General features: G+C 41.3%; 1 protein-coding gene across 1 annotated transcript in view; it reads right to left on the bottom strand.

Annotated features, from left to right (window-relative positions):
* Positions 1-17,675, bottom strand: part of LOC126262960 (vacuolar fusion protein MON1 homolog A) — a 115,172-nt gene that overhangs the window by 51,649 nt on the left and 45,848 nt on the right. The window contains exons 4-5 of the mRNA XM_049959909.1: positions 3,643-3,886; positions 3,381-3,556 (exon numbers count right to left, since the gene is read on the bottom strand). Coding sequence (XP_049815866.1) covers positions 3,381-3,556; positions 3,643-3,886 — 420 coding nt within the window. The remainder of the gene's footprint in view (positions 1-3,380; positions 3,557-3,642; positions 3,887-17,675) is intronic.

Raw genomic sequence — 17,675 nt, 5'->3', positions numbered from 1 at the left:
GCATGAAAATGTAAGCAACTGGTGCTGTTTTCATGAACAACACAGCTACAGGCTTTCTTGAAACATCTAATATTATGATGAAATTAAATCGCGTGATTTGTCTCACGCATCACATGGCACTAAGAGTATGCTACAGAATCTCCAAGATAATGTATCAGGAGGAAAGTTTCAATTTGTTTTGTGTGTAAATCTTATTGTTTAGTATTTGGTTATGCTTATGGGAAATTTTACAACCAGGGCTGTTTCTTGAGATGTCTGGGCAGTCTACCTTTTGAAATTTAGGTTGGACACTTATCCTCCATTCATGTGGGTTCCAAGGGACATATTTCTTCTCATTCTCACTGAATAAGAAATCTGTGGATCTTGAGCTGTGATTTAAGTTTTGCCTGAAAAGTTTGTGGGGTCTTTGTGTCATTCTGCAGAATATTGCTTTTAAATGTGGTTGAAGCAGCAAATTGTGTCAATTTTAAAATATCCTAATTGCACTACCCTTTCCACTTTAAATTGTTACACTCTTCTTAATTAATATTTACTGCTCACTCACCTCTCCTATTATCTCTGAACTGAGGATGGCATAGTGCTTACCAGATATCTACCTTTGACCTCCTGCTCTGACACCTCTACAGTCTTTGCTTCCCCTCCTCTCAACAGGCGGATGCCTCTCAACATGAAGCCCAAGTGACCTATTTCCCCTTTCCAGCTTTCCTCAACCAGACCCTCTTTCCTCCCAGAAAAGGGATGATAAAGCTCCCAAAAAGCTATGACTTATGTTTTAAGTGTATGAACAGTATAAAGTCAAGTACTGGGGAGCCTATGTAATAACATAGAAGTACTTAATTTTCACAGGTATTTTCATTTGAGAAGAATGATGAATGTTAAAAGGTAATGCCTGACATTTATGTGATAACAACAACCTAATGCCATCTACAAGGTTGAGGAAAGATGTTTTACAAACAAAGCACCAAGATCATGATAGAAGTCTTATATAACTATTCCTGTACTATAAGTATTACTATTATCTACAAACAAAAATAATTTTAAACAGCAGGGAATTCTGAAATGCTCTAACATTTAGAGATGAAACTTAATAACCGCCATGACTGTTTGCTGATGTATTCAAAGTATGGCATCGATTTTGAACCTAGTTCAACATAATGCAGTACCTGTGTCAATATGTTCCAACATTTAGAATGTTATATGGATTCACAATTTGCAACTTGTCAGAATAATGCTGTATTTACATCCAAACAATTTTCTGAATACTTTGTTCTGATGGATACAAAATATGTTTGTAGCATCATACAAGGATGCTGGATAAATACACAAATATTTTCATTAATATGAAACATTACTAGTTCCTTCTCTGTACAGAACTACTTGCAACTATATTGAAGTCTACATATTGACAATGTCATTACACAGGGTGAACCAAAACTCCAGTGAGAAAATGTTCAGTAAACATGGGCTCTAAAGAGCATATCTTAAAGAGTTATGAGCATTTTTCATCTTCACTATTGTGAAGCATTTCCACCAAACAGGAGCTCACAGCTTGTAAAGCTTGCATTTTAGAGCCAATGTTCATTGACATTTTTTTCTTGGTCTATAATATAGTCTCTGAAAGTTAAGTCTGGAGTTCTGGTTCACCCTGTATAGGATGGTCTTTGTGTACAAATACTGTGAGGAGATCCCCAGTGCAAAATGGGATAGAAATTCATCATAACAAAATGTTTACGAGGTCCAGTCAAAAGTTCAAACTGTTTTAAGTGGACGCACACAGTTGAAAGGACAGTTCTGTGAACAATGCCATTGGTATTTTATTGTCTTGAGACATCATCATACATATTAATGTACATACAATGTACCCATGATGTAACACTCTCAAGCAAACAATTTGGCATCAAATGAAGAACAATAAGGAAGCCGGCTAGAAACATATCCCTAGGAATGTTTTACGGGAAATGTTTACAGTGACAACAGTAAACTACAGAACGTGCATCCCAGAAACCCATAACTGGGGAGCGGTGAAACGTGTTTGGAATGCTCTAAATTATCATACAGGTCTCAGTAGTCCAAGAGCGGAGTTCAAAGTCCATGTCAACCAAGCTCTCCTATAAAATCTCCTTGAAATGACAACACACGAAAAAGAAAAATGATAGAAAGAAAAGTGGTGTCAAGTGTGGGGAGCATTGTGTTTTCCCCAATGTTTTCTGTATGAACACCACTCACTAAATTAGGTGTCTACAAGCAGACAATCTGAAGTCTGCAGACCACAGGAGATCCAGCTTGTTGGTATAACATACATTAATATGTTCATAAATTCACACTCTCCAACAGGATCAGGAATGTAATACCTAAAAAAATTTTAATAAATAATACTAGTCAAATGAGAGCAGCAAAAAGTTTAGTCCAATATGCTGTTGTCGACACAGCCAGCCCATATCTTAACACCAAATTTCAGTTAACAGCAGTGTCCTAAAAATGTACACAGTTAACCCAAGCGAAACATGACTTAACTGTCAATAACACCACCACAACCAAAGTGGTTTCATTTGGCCACAGAATGTAGCAGTGTAAACAATTTTCATTTTGCTGTATAGGTTATACTGCACAACTCTCAAGGTGTGTCATGGTATGTTCCAACCCTTTCTCCTCAAAATAATTTTTTCTGACATTCCATTGCACTTTGATGTCTTATCTCTTTGTTGCAAATGTTTTGGTTATGTGCAAATGTCTGCCAACAGATGAGTATATCTGAAAACCTGGATAGACATGGAAATGTTTGTTCATATAAATATTGTGCTGCTGCTGCTGCTGCATTACCTTCCCTGGCAACATACATGGGATGCATGTCTCACTTCAGAATAAACAGTTCAAAGCCTCTCTGTCATATATACTAGAGGTACTAACACTGATGCACATGCAACTATTTCCTCATACAAATTGTCTTTCTCAATGTACAAGGAAAGTACTTCACAACTGTTTGTAGGTTTCCCATCTTCATTGAATAAAACATTTTTCATAGAACTGCTCCTTCATCTCACATAATTTTCTGTTACAATTTAAGTGTTCAGTGTCATAGCTGCCTCCTCCTCCTCCTCCTCCTCCTACCACCACCACCACCACCACCACCACCACCACCACCACTACTCACTCTACAATAATAATTTGTACAATGTTTTCTAGCCAATTTTCTTACGAATCGCATCACAGAATTTGTAACAGTAGTTGGGCTCACCATATACACATAAAAAACACTGGATACTTTCGACACTTCCTGTACCCTTTTCAAGTTTTACAAATATCAAATGATTAAAGGTATACAATACTAATAAATTAAAGCAAACAAACTTTGTTTAAAGGTTACCTATACACATACGTACGTTGAATCAAACTTGGGGAGGCAAATTGGAGTCCAGCTCTCAGCTGCCTTAAATGATTCTGAAGAATTTACTAAATTGAATATCAGGTGAAGGTCAGCAGGATGAATGAAGTACTTCTTCATGCGGACTAGAGTTATAAGTTGGTTGTTGGCCAGCAGTATAGCAAAAACCAAATTCTGCAATGGAAAACATTAAATAAAATTTATAAAGGAATCACAATCCTGTTGACAAAATACAGTTGCAGGTACTAGTCAACATTCACCTTTATTTTTCCACATATCTGAATAATAGTTTGTGTAACTGCATCTCTTACAGATGCAGCAAGTGGTAGGCACTTGACAGCACCCAAAAGAAATGCTGGCTCACGTTCCATAAAGTTTAAAAGGTGGTCAATCAATCTTTCTGCACCAGCCAGCAGTCGGCGGAGATCATAGTTCCGCCTCTGTTCATAAATCCTTGTTAACTGTGAAGAAGTCAGCACACTGACAATTTGGTTATATACATACCTAGAAACAAAAACAAAAGCAAAAAAACAAATTTTTCATGCCCATCCACAACTCACAGTGCAGTAGTTAGCTAAGTTAAGTCTGATATCTGTGGGAAACTAGTCAAAGAATTTTTGAAGGAATGAAAGAAGGAAGGAAGGAAGGAAGATTAGAGTTTAATGTCCTGTTACCAAAGGGTCATTAGAGACAGAGCACAGGCTCAGATTATGAAAGGATGGAAAAGGAAGTTAACCAAGCCCTTTTCAAAGGAATCAACCCAGCTTTTGCCTTCAGCAATTTAGTGACATCATGGAAAACCTGTCCCACAATGGCCGGACAGGGTTTTGAATCTTTGTCCTTCCCAACAAGAGTCCAGACACTACCACCATGCCAACTTTTTCTGTAAGAATTTTTAAACCAAAATAGATAATTCCATTCTGGACCCTTACAGAATCTAACTCCATAGTGAAATTATTTTTAAATTTAAAGTGTATCTCCTCATTTTGGACATATCCTAATTAACTTGTCCACAAATTGTAGTATATTGCAAATGCATCGGCACATTGGAGTAAGAACTCCAGTGGTCTTGAATGGATATCTGCAGACAAGCTGGCTACAGGTTTTACATTAACATTTTTTGTCTTCGCAGAATTAATACTTATTTGTTGTTGTGTTGTTAAAGAACACTGTCATCAGTTACCTGATTACATGTTGCTTTATTTTCCATTTAAACAGAGTTAAATTTTAAACACAGCATATCATTTAATGTGTGAGCAAGTATATTAAAGTCAATAACACTACAGATCTTGACAAATAACAGTTTGGTCTAACTGCACACTTTAGCTCTTCTGCTGCCTTGCCTGTCTGTTTCCATTCACAAAAAACTCAACCATACGCACAATCATCTACAACACATCCAACTACCTGACAAACCACACCTATGGTCCCTTGACACGCGTGCTTCACAGGTTAAACAGAACAATCCCCCCCCCTAACATCAGAATTAAAAATATGAATAATAGCACAATGAACATGAAATGGATTCTAACAGACCACACACAACCATCCAAACACAGAACCTGACAATATAGAACAGGACCAGATGGATAATATAGCAGAGCATATTACAGCAGTAAAACAAAGCACACTAAACCAAAGAGTACATATTATAGGTAATACACAATGAGAGACACACGCCACGAACAAATTTCCTGAATGGGATGGAAACCTGTTGCTATGATGTACAAGTACAGACAAATTTCAGAAAAATTATATGATTTATTCAACAGAAAGAGCTTCACAAATTTAGCAAGTCAATAACCCTTTGGTCCGCCTCTGCTCCTTATTCAGGCAGTTATTTGGCTTGGCATTGATTGACAGACTGTTCGATGTCCCAAGTTCTGTCCAACTGGCATGTTACATACTCAAAATTCTGGGATGGTTGGAAGGCCCTGCCCATAATGCTCGAAACATTCTGAATTGGGAAGATACAGGAACCTTGCTGGCCAAGGTAGGGTTTGCCAAGCAAGAAGACAAGCAGCAGAAACTCTCACATTGTGCAGGCAGACATTATCTTGCTGAAATGTAAGCCCAGGATGGCTTGCCATGAAGGGCAACAAAATGCGATGTAGAATATTGTTGATGAACCACTGTGGTGTAAGGGTGCCACAGATGACAACCAAAGGGGTCGTGCTATGAAATGATGTGGCAACCCAGACCATTACTCCTGGTGGTTGGGCCGTATGGCGAGTGACAGTCAGGTTGGTATCCCACCACTGCCAGGGGTGTCTCCAGACATGTCTTTGCTGGTCACTGCAGTCTAGTTCAAGGTGGGTCTCACCACTGAAGACAATTTTACCCCAGTCAACAAGATTCCAGGCTGAAGACATGTCTGAAAATGAAAACTTTACTGAAAACCTCAGTTTGCTTTTACAGAAGTTTCCTAATCCTTTAATCATACAACAATCAATTGTGCTAATATAACAATGAAAATAATCAATTTTTGACAGTATAATGTAATTGGATAGATAAAAATTCTACACAGCAAGCAGTGGCAGGAGAACACACGCACAAAAAAAAGGTTTTATTCATGCAGGCTTTTGGAGCCAGTGACAACTTTTTCTCACACAAGGGCTGAAGGGAAAGGAAGAAGGTGAAGGGAAAGGAACTGGAGACATTTAGCAAAAGGAGTACAGTTTGGAGAAGTCATCCAGAACCCCAGGCCAGGGGAGACACCAGACAGGATGAAAAGGAAAGAGCTTGCTTCCCTTCTCATCCTGTCCGGTAAGTCTCCCATGACCTAGGATTCTGGGTGACTTTTTCAAACTCTACCCCTTTTCCTAAACCTCTCCCAGTACCTGTCTCTTCACCCCTCTTCCTTCCACCTTCAACCCTTTGGCTGAAAGAAGGAGCCATTGGCTCCCACAGCTTGCATAAGCAAAACCTTTTTTTATGTGTGTGTTCTCCTGCCTCCGAATTGGTGAATAGATTTTTTTTTATCTATCCAAATACAACAATCAATTGGGATAATTACAAATTTGTTAGTGGTGGGCATGACAAAACATCCTGTGAAATGTTACTAAATTGGTTATCTGAAAACTACCTAGAAGCTATAGTTCAGAATCCCACTCTCTTGATGGAAATACATTAGATCTAATACCAATAAACAGACCTGGCCTCTTGGGGGAAATCCACATTGAAACTGGTATCAGTGAGCATGAAGCAATTATAACAATAATGAACACCAAAATACAAAGGGCAACTAAAACAAGTAGGAAGATTTGTATTTTCAGCAAACTAGGCAGACAAGCAGTAGTGCCATATCTTGACTTGAAACTTTTAGTTCAGGACAGGAGCAGCAAACACACAGGGGTATTTAAACAACTATTTACCTGCACTCCATATGGAACTGGAATGGGAAAAAGCCCTAATAACTGTTCAGTGGAACACACCCTCTGCCATGCACTTCTGAGTGTTTCACAGTGTGTAGATGTAGACTGCTCAGAATATCAGTTGCATAATTATAAGCAGTGCCAGTGCACAATATCGTATACTTTATGTGCTACCTCTCTTTATACACTCCTGGAAATGGAAAAAAGAACACATTGACACCGGTGTGTCAGACCCACCATACTTGCTCCGGACACTGCGAGAGAGCTGTACAAGCAATGATCACACGCACGGCACAGCGGACACACCAGGAACCGCGGTGTTGGCCGTCGAATGGCGCTAGCTGCGCAGCATTTGTGCACCGCCGCCGTCAGTGTCAGCCAGTTTGCCGTGGCATACGGAGCTCCATCGCAGTCTTTAACACTGGTAGCATGCCGCGACAGCGTGGACGTGAACCGTATGTGCAGTTGACGGACTTTGAGCGAGGGCGTATAGTGGGCATGCGGGAGGCCGGGTGGACGTACCGCCGAATTGCTCAACACGTGGGGCGTGAGGTCTCCACAGTACATCGATGTTGTCGCCAGTGGTTGGCGGAAGGTGCACGTGCCCGTCGACCTGGGACCGGACCGCAGCGACGCACGGATGCACGCCAAGACCGTAGGATCCTACGCAGTGCCGTAGGGGACCGCACCGCCACTTCCCAGCAAATTAGGGACACTGTTGCTCCTGGGGTATCGGCGAGGACCATTCGCAACCGTCTCCATGAAGCTGGGCTATGGTCCCGCACACCGTTAGGCCGTCTTCCGCTCACGCCCCAACATCGTGCAGCCCGCCTCCAGTGGTGTCGCGACAGGCGTGAATGGAGGGACGAATGGAGACGTGTCGTCTTCAGCGATGAGAGTCGCTTCTGCCTTGGTGCCAATGATGGTCGTATGCGTGTTTGGCGCCGTGCAGGTGAGTGCCACAATCAGGACTGCATACGACCGAGGCACACAGGGCCAACACCCGGCATCATGGTGTGGGGAGCGATCTCCTACACTGGCCGTACACCACTGGTGATCGTCGAGGAGACACTGAATAGTGCACGGTACATCCAAACCGTCATCGAACCCATCGTTCTACCATTCCTAGACCGGCAAGGGAACTTGCTGTTCCAACAGGACAATGCACGTCCGCATGTATCCCGTGCCACCCAACGTGCTCTAGAAGGTGTAAGTCAACTACCCTGGCCAGCAAGATCTCCGGATCTGTCCCCCATTGAGCATGTTTGGGACCGGATGAAGCGTCGTCTCACGCGGTCTGCACGTCCAGCACGAACGCTGGTCCAACTGAGGCGCCAGGTGGAAATGGCATGGCAAGCCGTTCCACAGGACTACATCCAGCATCTCTACGATCGTCTCCATGGGAGAATAGCAGCCTGCATTGCTGCGAAAGGTGGATATACACTGTACTAGTGCCGACATTGTGCATGCTCTGTTGCCTGTGTTCATGTGCCTGTGGTTCTGTCAGTGTGATCATGTGATGTATCTGACCCCAGGAATGTGTCAATAAAGTTTCCCCTTCCTGGGACAATGAATTCACGGTGTTCTTATTTCAATTCCAGGAGTGTAGAAGAAGAAGAAGCAAAGACAGATGTACCGTCTCTGTGAACACTTGTTATCAGCACAAGAAGCCGAGTACTACAATTGTATTGCACACCTACATTTGTTAAGTGCACAGTATAGAACAACTGCTTCCTTTGGTGGTGTATCTATATATACCAACAGAAAGTTCAATGTTAAAGAAACTGACTTAAAAATCTTCTGTGTGGACCTAGATTTAGAGTTGGTTGCTGTGGAGTTATTAGATCTTAATGTAATTGCTGCTGACCACAGCAATCATGAGAAATTAGGGCAGGCAAGGTATAAGCTCTTTCTCTTGAAGCAGTTCAGCATCAAGGATTTATTTCAAAGTAGATTCAAAAATGAACTAAAAGCGATTTCAGAAGATGACAATGTTGAAGTAGAATACGAAAATATTAAAAAAGCACTTACAGAAATTTCTCTATAGGTACTAGGGACTGAGAGTAAGAGTCTGGGTAAACAGGACCCTCCATGGATGTCTGGTGACCTGAAGATGTTCATTAGGGAAAAGAAAAATCTCTACAAAAAATGGTTATCAACTAAATCACTACAGGACAGGCAAAACTCCCAGACAACAAAATATGAATTAAGAAACAGAATTAAATTAGAAAAGAACAAGACATGGGAACATACATGTATTGAAATTGAGAGTCTAATAGGTGGATCAGAAACAACAGAAGTGTGGAGTACAATTACCAGTATGAAGGAAACACAAGTAAACAAAGCAGTAGACAACCTAATTTCCTTAAACGGATAGAAAAAGCATCATGCAGACCTTTTAATTGAAGATAGGCCATATTACACGCAACGGAATGAAGATAAGATGGAAGTAACTGATCGAAATATAAACATTACAATAGAGGAAGTGAATTGTGCATTAATTAAAATGACGAATGGCCAATCACCTGGTCCAGGAAACATTCCTTTTGAATTACTGAAGCCTGGAGGAAGATATCTGAAAAAACGAATAACCTGCCCCTGATGAACAACTGATATAAAAGGACTGAAATTCCCCCAGAAGGGAAAAAGTCATATAGTTTCTATTTTCAAGAAAGGGAATAGAAAAGACACAAACTGCTACAGAGGCATTAGTGCCAACTGTACAATGAGCCACTTATTTGGCAAGATAATGTTTGAAAAAATTAAACAAAATGTTGGCCACCATATTGGGGGAAGACCAGAGCAGGTTTAGGCAGAACAGATCATGTACACATAACATATTTATTTTACAACAACTAATTGAGAAATTTGTAGCACTAGGGAAGGAGCTACACATTGCCTTTGTAGATTTAACAAAAGCTTATGATACAGTCCCTACACATCTAAGCTGTAGGAAGCTATGAAAGATATAGGTATGAATGGACACCTTTTACAAATTATTATTGAAATTTACAGAGATAATGTGGTACAGATTAAATGAGGTTCAAAGTGATCAGAACCTATTAATGTCACAAAAGGTTTGCGACAAGGTTTTTGTATGTCACCCATCTTGTTCAATTTATATGTAGAAGTGGATCTCTGAAATTGGAAGAACAGCTGCAAAGGAATGGGAATCACTGTCAACAGTGTACAGATATTTTCATTAAGATTTGCTGACAATCAAGCTATTATAGCACAAGATGATAATGACCTTGAGTTCATGATACAATGGTTATATCAGGAATACAACAGATGGGGACTACAAATGAGTCTAAAAATATGGTGGTGAATAGTGATGCTAAATTTGAAGTACACTTCAATCACAAAGCAGTTATGAGACAGGTAGAGAAATTTAAATATCTCGGGGCACATATTGATAAAAATGGATTGGTACATACAGAAGTAAAAGATAGAATACAGCAAAGCAGAAAAGTGTTAGGGTGTATGAATTCTTTTTGGTGGGATAAGAATATTTCCAACAGCAATAAGAAAAAGAGTAGGTAAGAATGGCTGAATCGGTGCTATGCTATGAATCAGAACTACAGATCTTAAAAGAGGATCTGAAAAGAAGACTAATAGCTGCGGAAATGGACTGTTTGCGTTGAAGTGCTAGAATATCAAGAATCAAAAGAAAAACTAATGATGAAGTAAGATCTAGAATGAAGGCAAATGATACAGTGATAGATAGAATTGAAAGAAAACGATTAAAATGGAACAGACACACAACGAGAATGCCAGATCATCAGTGGAAGGTTTATGAATAGAAACCACCCAGCAGACGCAAGTGCGGAAGACCACATAAATGAAGTAATGGAACATCGCAGCATCGACAAGGAAGATGCGCTGGATAAAGCAGCTTGGCGGAGGATAACAGGAATATAATAAGATGATGTTATTAATTAATCTTCATATTGATTAATCCTGTGATATTGTAATTATTGTCTCGGTGTGCCATTCTCCTAACAGCAACTCTAAAACCTTCCTCATTCAAACGGAATCTTGCCTGTGTTGCTTAATGTGCTTGAAATAAAAATTTAAAGAATGGAATGTCCAGGTAGGAATATCAATAATATTGCACTGCTCACCATGAAGATGACACATTTAAGTTGCATACAAACACAACAAAAAGACTTTTACACATTTAGCTTTTGGCCAGAGCCTTTTTCAGAAAAGAAAAGAAAACACAAACATATTCACACAATCAAGTACACCTTTTGCACACACAACCACCACCTTTGGCTACTCTGGCCAGAATACAATGGTGTAATCTGAATGCAAGCAGCAATATGGAGTGGGGTTGGGAAGAGTGTTGGATAGCACAGTATAGTTGGGGGGGGGGGGGGGGAGTTGAAGGGGGGGAAGTAGTCAGCACTGCCTGGTGGTGCAAGCAGGGGCTAGATGATATCCGTATAAGGATGTCAGATGCAGCATCAGATGGCTATGGGGATAGGATTGGAAGGGGGGCAGTGGAAAAGGAGAGAGGCAGAGAAGGGAAAGACACCAGTGGGTGCATAGTCAGAGAGAGGCACATGATGAGGATGAGGGGCCATGAACTAGGAGGAGCTGTTGGTGGGAGGAGATGAGGATTGGCAACTATTGGGCAGAGGGTGTGGGAACAGTAGGTAAGCTATTGAATATGAGGGGGATGTCAATCGTGAAGAAGTGTAGAACAGAGGGGGCAAAAACTGTTCTGTAGAGGTTACATTGCCTACCATTCACACACCCTCCACCAAACAGTTGCTACCCCCTTGTCCTACAACTCTTCGCAACTGATGGTCTCTCATACTTCTTGTGTGCCACACTCCGCCAATGCATCCATCGTTCTTACTCCCCTTTTCTGCCCCCCTTTTACTGGCTCCCTTCCCTTCCATCTCTTCTCCCCCCCCCCCTCCTGTACCCTGATATCTAACGGCATTCCCCCACACTACGTCGGATTGCTGCTTGTATTCAACATGACACCATTAAATTCAATCCTGACCAGAGCAGCCAGAGATATCAGTTGTGTGTGCATGAAGTGTGCTTGCTTGTGCGAATGTGCGTGTGATGTGAGGAAGACTCTAGCCAACAGCTCAATGTGTAATAGTGTTTTCGTTGTGTTTATGTGCAACTCTGTGTCATCCTCATGGAGATTAGCAATCTATCCTTTTCACAATATTGTTAAAATCAAAAATGGTATTGTGTAGTGAATTCAGTGCACACAACTGGTAAAGAGAGTACTAAACAGAGACAATATACAACCCTAGTAGCCAGTTATGGACTATGCACCAACCAGAGGTGATACTTGCTGTGACACTGTGATGACAAATCTAAATACTTGCGACTATGAGATGACTGTAATTGACCCAATGATTTCTGACCACAGGCACAAGTCACAGAACTTTGTACTAAAAGAGATAATAATTAACCAGCTGTTTCCTGGCATTCTAATTATGTATCCACAAAAAGGGTCTTAAATAAGGAAACATTAAGTGCTTTTCAGACAGCACTATCTGCAGCAGGAAATGGCAGCAATTTGTGTGTTTAAAAAGTTCTTGCAGACCATCAAAACCAAATTTGACACTCTATCCACAAAAGACCAAAGAATCCTCTGGGGACACGTCGCAAGCAAGCAAAATGTAGTGAAAGAAAAAACATGGTATACTAGTGAACTAAAAAAATGAAAGTGTGTTCTACTGCTGACAGATAATCAATTCGAAACAGCAACAGATAATCAATTCGAAACAGCAACAGATCCCAGCACAAAGGAAATGTTCTACAACAAATGCAACAATTTACTTACAAAAAGCTATGGAGAAAGGATGTAGAAGCCACGAAGAAAAGCAATAATGATAGTAGGTTTATTGAATGAGCTCACAACCCATGCAAGGCAGCCTGGAACCTGATCAAGTAGCACACAAAAAAACCTTCCTCTCTACACTTGTGCAGTCCATATGACTTCTTCAACAATTATTTTATTGATATTGTGAGAAACACTGAATGCAATCCCTGACATGAAGCTGCTGCAAGAAAGGCAAAAGGTACTTCATGACGAACTGTTGTAAATCACAAAAAAATTAAATAATAAAGATTGTAAAATGTTGTAAGCCTTCTGATAGTCAGGATCCATATGGGATGTCCAGTAATGTTCTCAAGGAAATTATCTATGAAACTGCTGAAGCATCAGCTATGGTAATTAATAAGTGCATCTCTCCTGGTGTATTTCCTGACTTTCTGAAACTTGTACAGAGAGTATCCATTTATAAAAAGGGTGACCTTGGCATGATAGCAAACTTCAGACCATTTTCAACGATTCCAGTCTTTGCTAAAGTCAGTAAGACTGCAATGAAAGACCAAATATCTAATCACTTTGAAACTAATGAACTCTTCTCATATGCACAGCATGGTTTCCAGAAAGACAAATCTACAACAGCGACACTAGATCTGGTTACTAGGGTAAAGCACAGTTTTGAAGAAAGAGTATTTTTAGCACTGACACTTTGTGACCTTATTAAGGTGTTTGACTTCATTCCTCATAACGTCCTTCTAAGTAAGCTCAGTCAGTGTGTGTGTGTGTGTGTGTGTGTGTGTGTGTGTGTGTGTGTGTGTCCAAATCACTGGCCAATGGATGTAAACTGTCAGAATCTCACTTCCGTATCCATATACCATAAACATGATAGTGTAATAGGTGGTTGTCAGAGTGTGTATAGCAGTGGTCAGAGGTAACTACTCCAAGAAAAGGTGTTATTAGCCATGTTTTATGCACAAAGACATAGTTTTCAAGACAGCTACATAATAAATTGGTCAACAAATGGATAATTCATCTTACATCCTCTTAAGGCACACCAAATCATCACATCACTGATGTCAATTTGTATTTCATCATATCAGAAGTATTTAAAGCAAAAAGTAAATTTAGATAACAAAGGATACTCAGCTTGCAAATGACATGCTGTATTAGGGAAAATGATCGAAAGAGGTATCACAAACACAAGCATGTAACTAATCACAATAACATTCAAAATTAACTTTATTTCAATGTTTAATAATCTATATTTCATATGTTTCTAGTGTTAAAACCAACTGATGATGTCGTACAGTTATCACAAACTAATTTGGGGATATCAAAGAGAGTGTGTGTGTGTGTGTGTGTGTGTGTGTGTGTGTGTGTGTGTGTGTGTGTGTGTGTGTGTGTAACAGGTGGGCCCACTAATCTAATCTAATCTAAAACCACTGATCTGATCAATCATTGCCTTTTACATATGAAACTTTGTCAGATTTCAATGGAGTCTGCTAAAACAATTTTAAGTTTAAAAAATAAACGATTTTCTAACTTCTGGTATTGTTACTAATGGAATACCTAAAGGTTCTGAATTAGACTGTGTTATTAAAAGTATTTATAAATGATTTATCATGTATCAGCACCAGAGGTGGCACTGTTTCCAAAAACTTAGAAAAATTTCACTCACTTCCACATATATAACATTTTTTGCAGACTTTTAGGGGTACACACATCCCATCCCTGAGGATAGTGGGAAGGGCCTCTGGTTACATTTATATTAACCATGCAAAATCTGTTTATAACCATCCCGTGCCAATGTCGGTTGAAGGCACAAGAAAATGATCAGTTCCCTAATTTACTTCCATTTCTTTCTTAAAGACTGACTTTGTTTCACTTGCTTTTAATGAGTCTCAAAAAATACCTTTCTCTATTACAGCAATCAGCACATGTGTTAACGGGCTAAGTAGACTTCCACTACATTCCTCTGGGAGACGTGATTTAACACCATCTAAGGACAGATTGTTATTTATCATATAGTGAAGATGTTGAGTTGCAGATAGGCACAACAAAAAGACTACAGCAAAGTAAGCTTTCGGCCAAAAGGCCTTCTTCCAAATTACACACACACACACACACACACACACACACACACACACACACACACACACACACACAGAGAGAGAGAGAGAGAGAGAGAGAGAGAGAGAGAGAGAGAGAGAGAGAGAGAGAGAGATTGCAGCCTACGGCAACTGAAGCCACACTGTGAGAAGCAGCATCAGTGCATCATGGGAGTGGCAACTGGATGGGGATAAGGATGAGTCTGGCATGTGGAAGAGGAGGGATCGTAGGGTAGTGGTGAGGGACAGTGAAGTGCTGCTGGGGAGTTCACAGAGACAGGGTGGAGAGAGGGTAGGGCAACTATGTGCAGTCGGGAGGTTAGACGGAGGGCAGGGGAGAGGTGGAGGGGGAACGGGGGGTAGCGGTAGTGGAAAAGGAGAGAAATAAAAAGACTGGGTGCAATGGTGGAATGAGGGCTGGAAGTACTGCAATGGAAAGAGGGGAGGGGCTGGATGGCTGAGGACAATGACTAACAAAGGTTGAGGCCAGAAGGGTTACAGGAATGTACAATATATTGCAGGGGAAGTTCCCACATGTGCAATTCAGAAAAGCTGGTGTTGATGAGAAGGATCCATATGGCACAGGCTGTGAAGCAGTAATTGAAATGAAGGCTGTCATGCTGGACAGCGTGTTCAGCAAGAGGGTGGTCCACAAGTTTCTTGGCCACAGTTTGTCGGTGGCCATTCATGTGGACAGACAGATTGTTGATTGTCATGCCCACATAGAATGCAGCACAGTGGTTGCACCTTAGCTTGTTGATCACATGACTGGTTTCACAGGTAACCCTGCCGTTGATGGGATAGGTGGTGTTTATGACTAGACTGGAATAGGTGGTGGTGGTGGGAAGGATGTACGAGTCAGATCTTGCATCTACGTCTATTATAGGGATATGAGCCATGAGGTAAGGGGCTAGGAGCAGGGGTTACATAAGGATGAATGAGTATATTGTGTAGGTTTGGTGGGCGGCGGAATACCAATGGGGGAGGGGTGGGCAGGAGATTTCTCATTGCAGAGCACAACGGTTCGTAGTTAAATCCCTGGTGGAGAATGTAATTCAGTAGCTCCAGTCCTGGTGGTACTCAGTTATGAGGGGAATGCTCCTCTAAGGCCAGACAGAGAGACTTTGGTAGACTGTGAGAGACTAGAAATATAAGGCGCGGGAGATTTGTTTTTGTACAAGGTTGGGAATATAATTACAGTATGTGAAGGCATCAGTGAGATGCTCAGTATATTTTTAGAGGGACTGCTTGTCACTACAGATGCGACGACCACGGATGGATAGGCTGTATGGAAGGGACTTCTTGGTATGGAATGGGTGGCAACTGTCCAAGTGGAGGCATTACTGGTGGTTAGTAGGTCTGATATGGACAGAGGTACTGATGTACCCATCTTTGAGATGGAGGTCAACACGTAGGAAGATGGCTTCTTGGGTTTAGTAGAACCAGGTGAAGCAAATGGGAGAGAAGCTGTTGAGCTTCTGGAGGAATGTGGATAGGGTGTCCTCACCCTCGATTCAGATCACAAAGATGTCATCAATGAATCTGAACCAGGTGAGGGGTTTAGGATTCCGGGTGTTTAGGAAGGATTGTTCTAGATGGTCCATGAATAGTTTGGCATTGTATGGTGTCATGCAAGTGCCAATAGTTGTACCCCGCATTTGTTTGTAGGTAATGGCTTCAAAGAAGAAGTAATTATGGGTGAGGATATAGTTGGTCATGGTGACTAGGAAGGAGGTTGGTGATTTGGAATCCATCTGGCGTATCGAAATGTAGTGTTCAATAGCAGTAAGGCCATGAGCAATAGAGATGTTAAGTGTAAAGGGAGGTGGCATTGATAGTGACGAGCAGGCACCATGTGGTAAAGGGACAGGAAACTGTGGAGAGTCGGTGGAGAAAATATAAAAGATACCAACCATTTCCTCCACCGACTCTCCACAGTTCCTGTCCCTTTACCACACGGGGCCATGCTCATCAATATTTTTGCCACCTCCCTTTACACTAACATCCCTAATGCCCATAGCCTTACCACTATTGAACACTACATTTCCCAATGCCCAACAGATTCCAAACCAACAACCTCCTTCCTAGTCACCAGGACCAACTATATCCTCACCCACAATTACTACTTCTTTGAAGGCATTACCTACAAACAAATCCGGGATACAGCTATGGGCACCCGTGTGTCACCATCCAATGCCAACATATTCACGGACCAGCTAGAAGAACTCTTCCTAAACACCCAGCATCCTAAACCCATTACTTGGTTCAGATTCATTGATGGCATCTTTGTGATCTGGATCGAGGGTGAGGACACCCTATTCACATTCCTCCAGAACCTCAAGAGCTTCTCCCCATTCGCTTCACCTTGTCTTACTCAACCCTACAAGCCACCTTCCTTGATGATGACCTCAACCTCAATGAGGACTACATCAGTATCTCTGTCCATATCAAACCCACCAACCACCAGCAATACCTCCACTTCGACAGCTGCCACCTGTTTCATACGAAGAAGTCCCTTCCATTCAACCCAGCCACCTGTGGTCATCCCATCTGCAGTGACAAGCGGTCCCTCTCAAAATATACTGAGGGTCTCACTGAAGCCTTCACAGACTGTCATTATCTTCTCAACCTTGTAAAAAAAACATTACTAAATAAACAATAAAAAAAATTTTAAAAGAAGAAACAAATCTTCTGTGCCTTATCTTTCCATCCTCACACAACTTCCCAAAGTCTCACAGTCTGGCCATAGAGGAGCATTCCCCTCATAACTCAGTACCACCCAGAACTTGAGCAACTGAATTACATTCTTCACCAGGGTTTTGTCTACCTCTCGTCATGCCCTGAAATGAGAAATGTCCTGCCAACTATCCTACCCACCCCTCCCACATTGGCATTCCGCCGTCCACCAAACCTACACAATATACTCGTCCAACCCTCTGTAACCTCTGCTCCAAACTCCTTACCTCATTGCTCGTATCCCTGTAATAGAGCTAGATGCAAGACTT

Source organism: Schistocerca nitens, chromosome 6, assembly GCF_023898315.1.
Source record: "Schistocerca nitens isolate TAMUIC-IGC-003100 chromosome 6, iqSchNite1.1, whole genome shotgun sequence".
In the NCBI taxonomy this organism is placed as follows: domain Eukaryota; kingdom Metazoa; phylum Arthropoda; class Insecta; order Orthoptera; family Acrididae; genus Schistocerca; species Schistocerca nitens.
The sequence above is the reverse complement of the archived record's forward strand: the minus strand, read 5'-3'. Positions and strand labels throughout refer to the sequence as shown.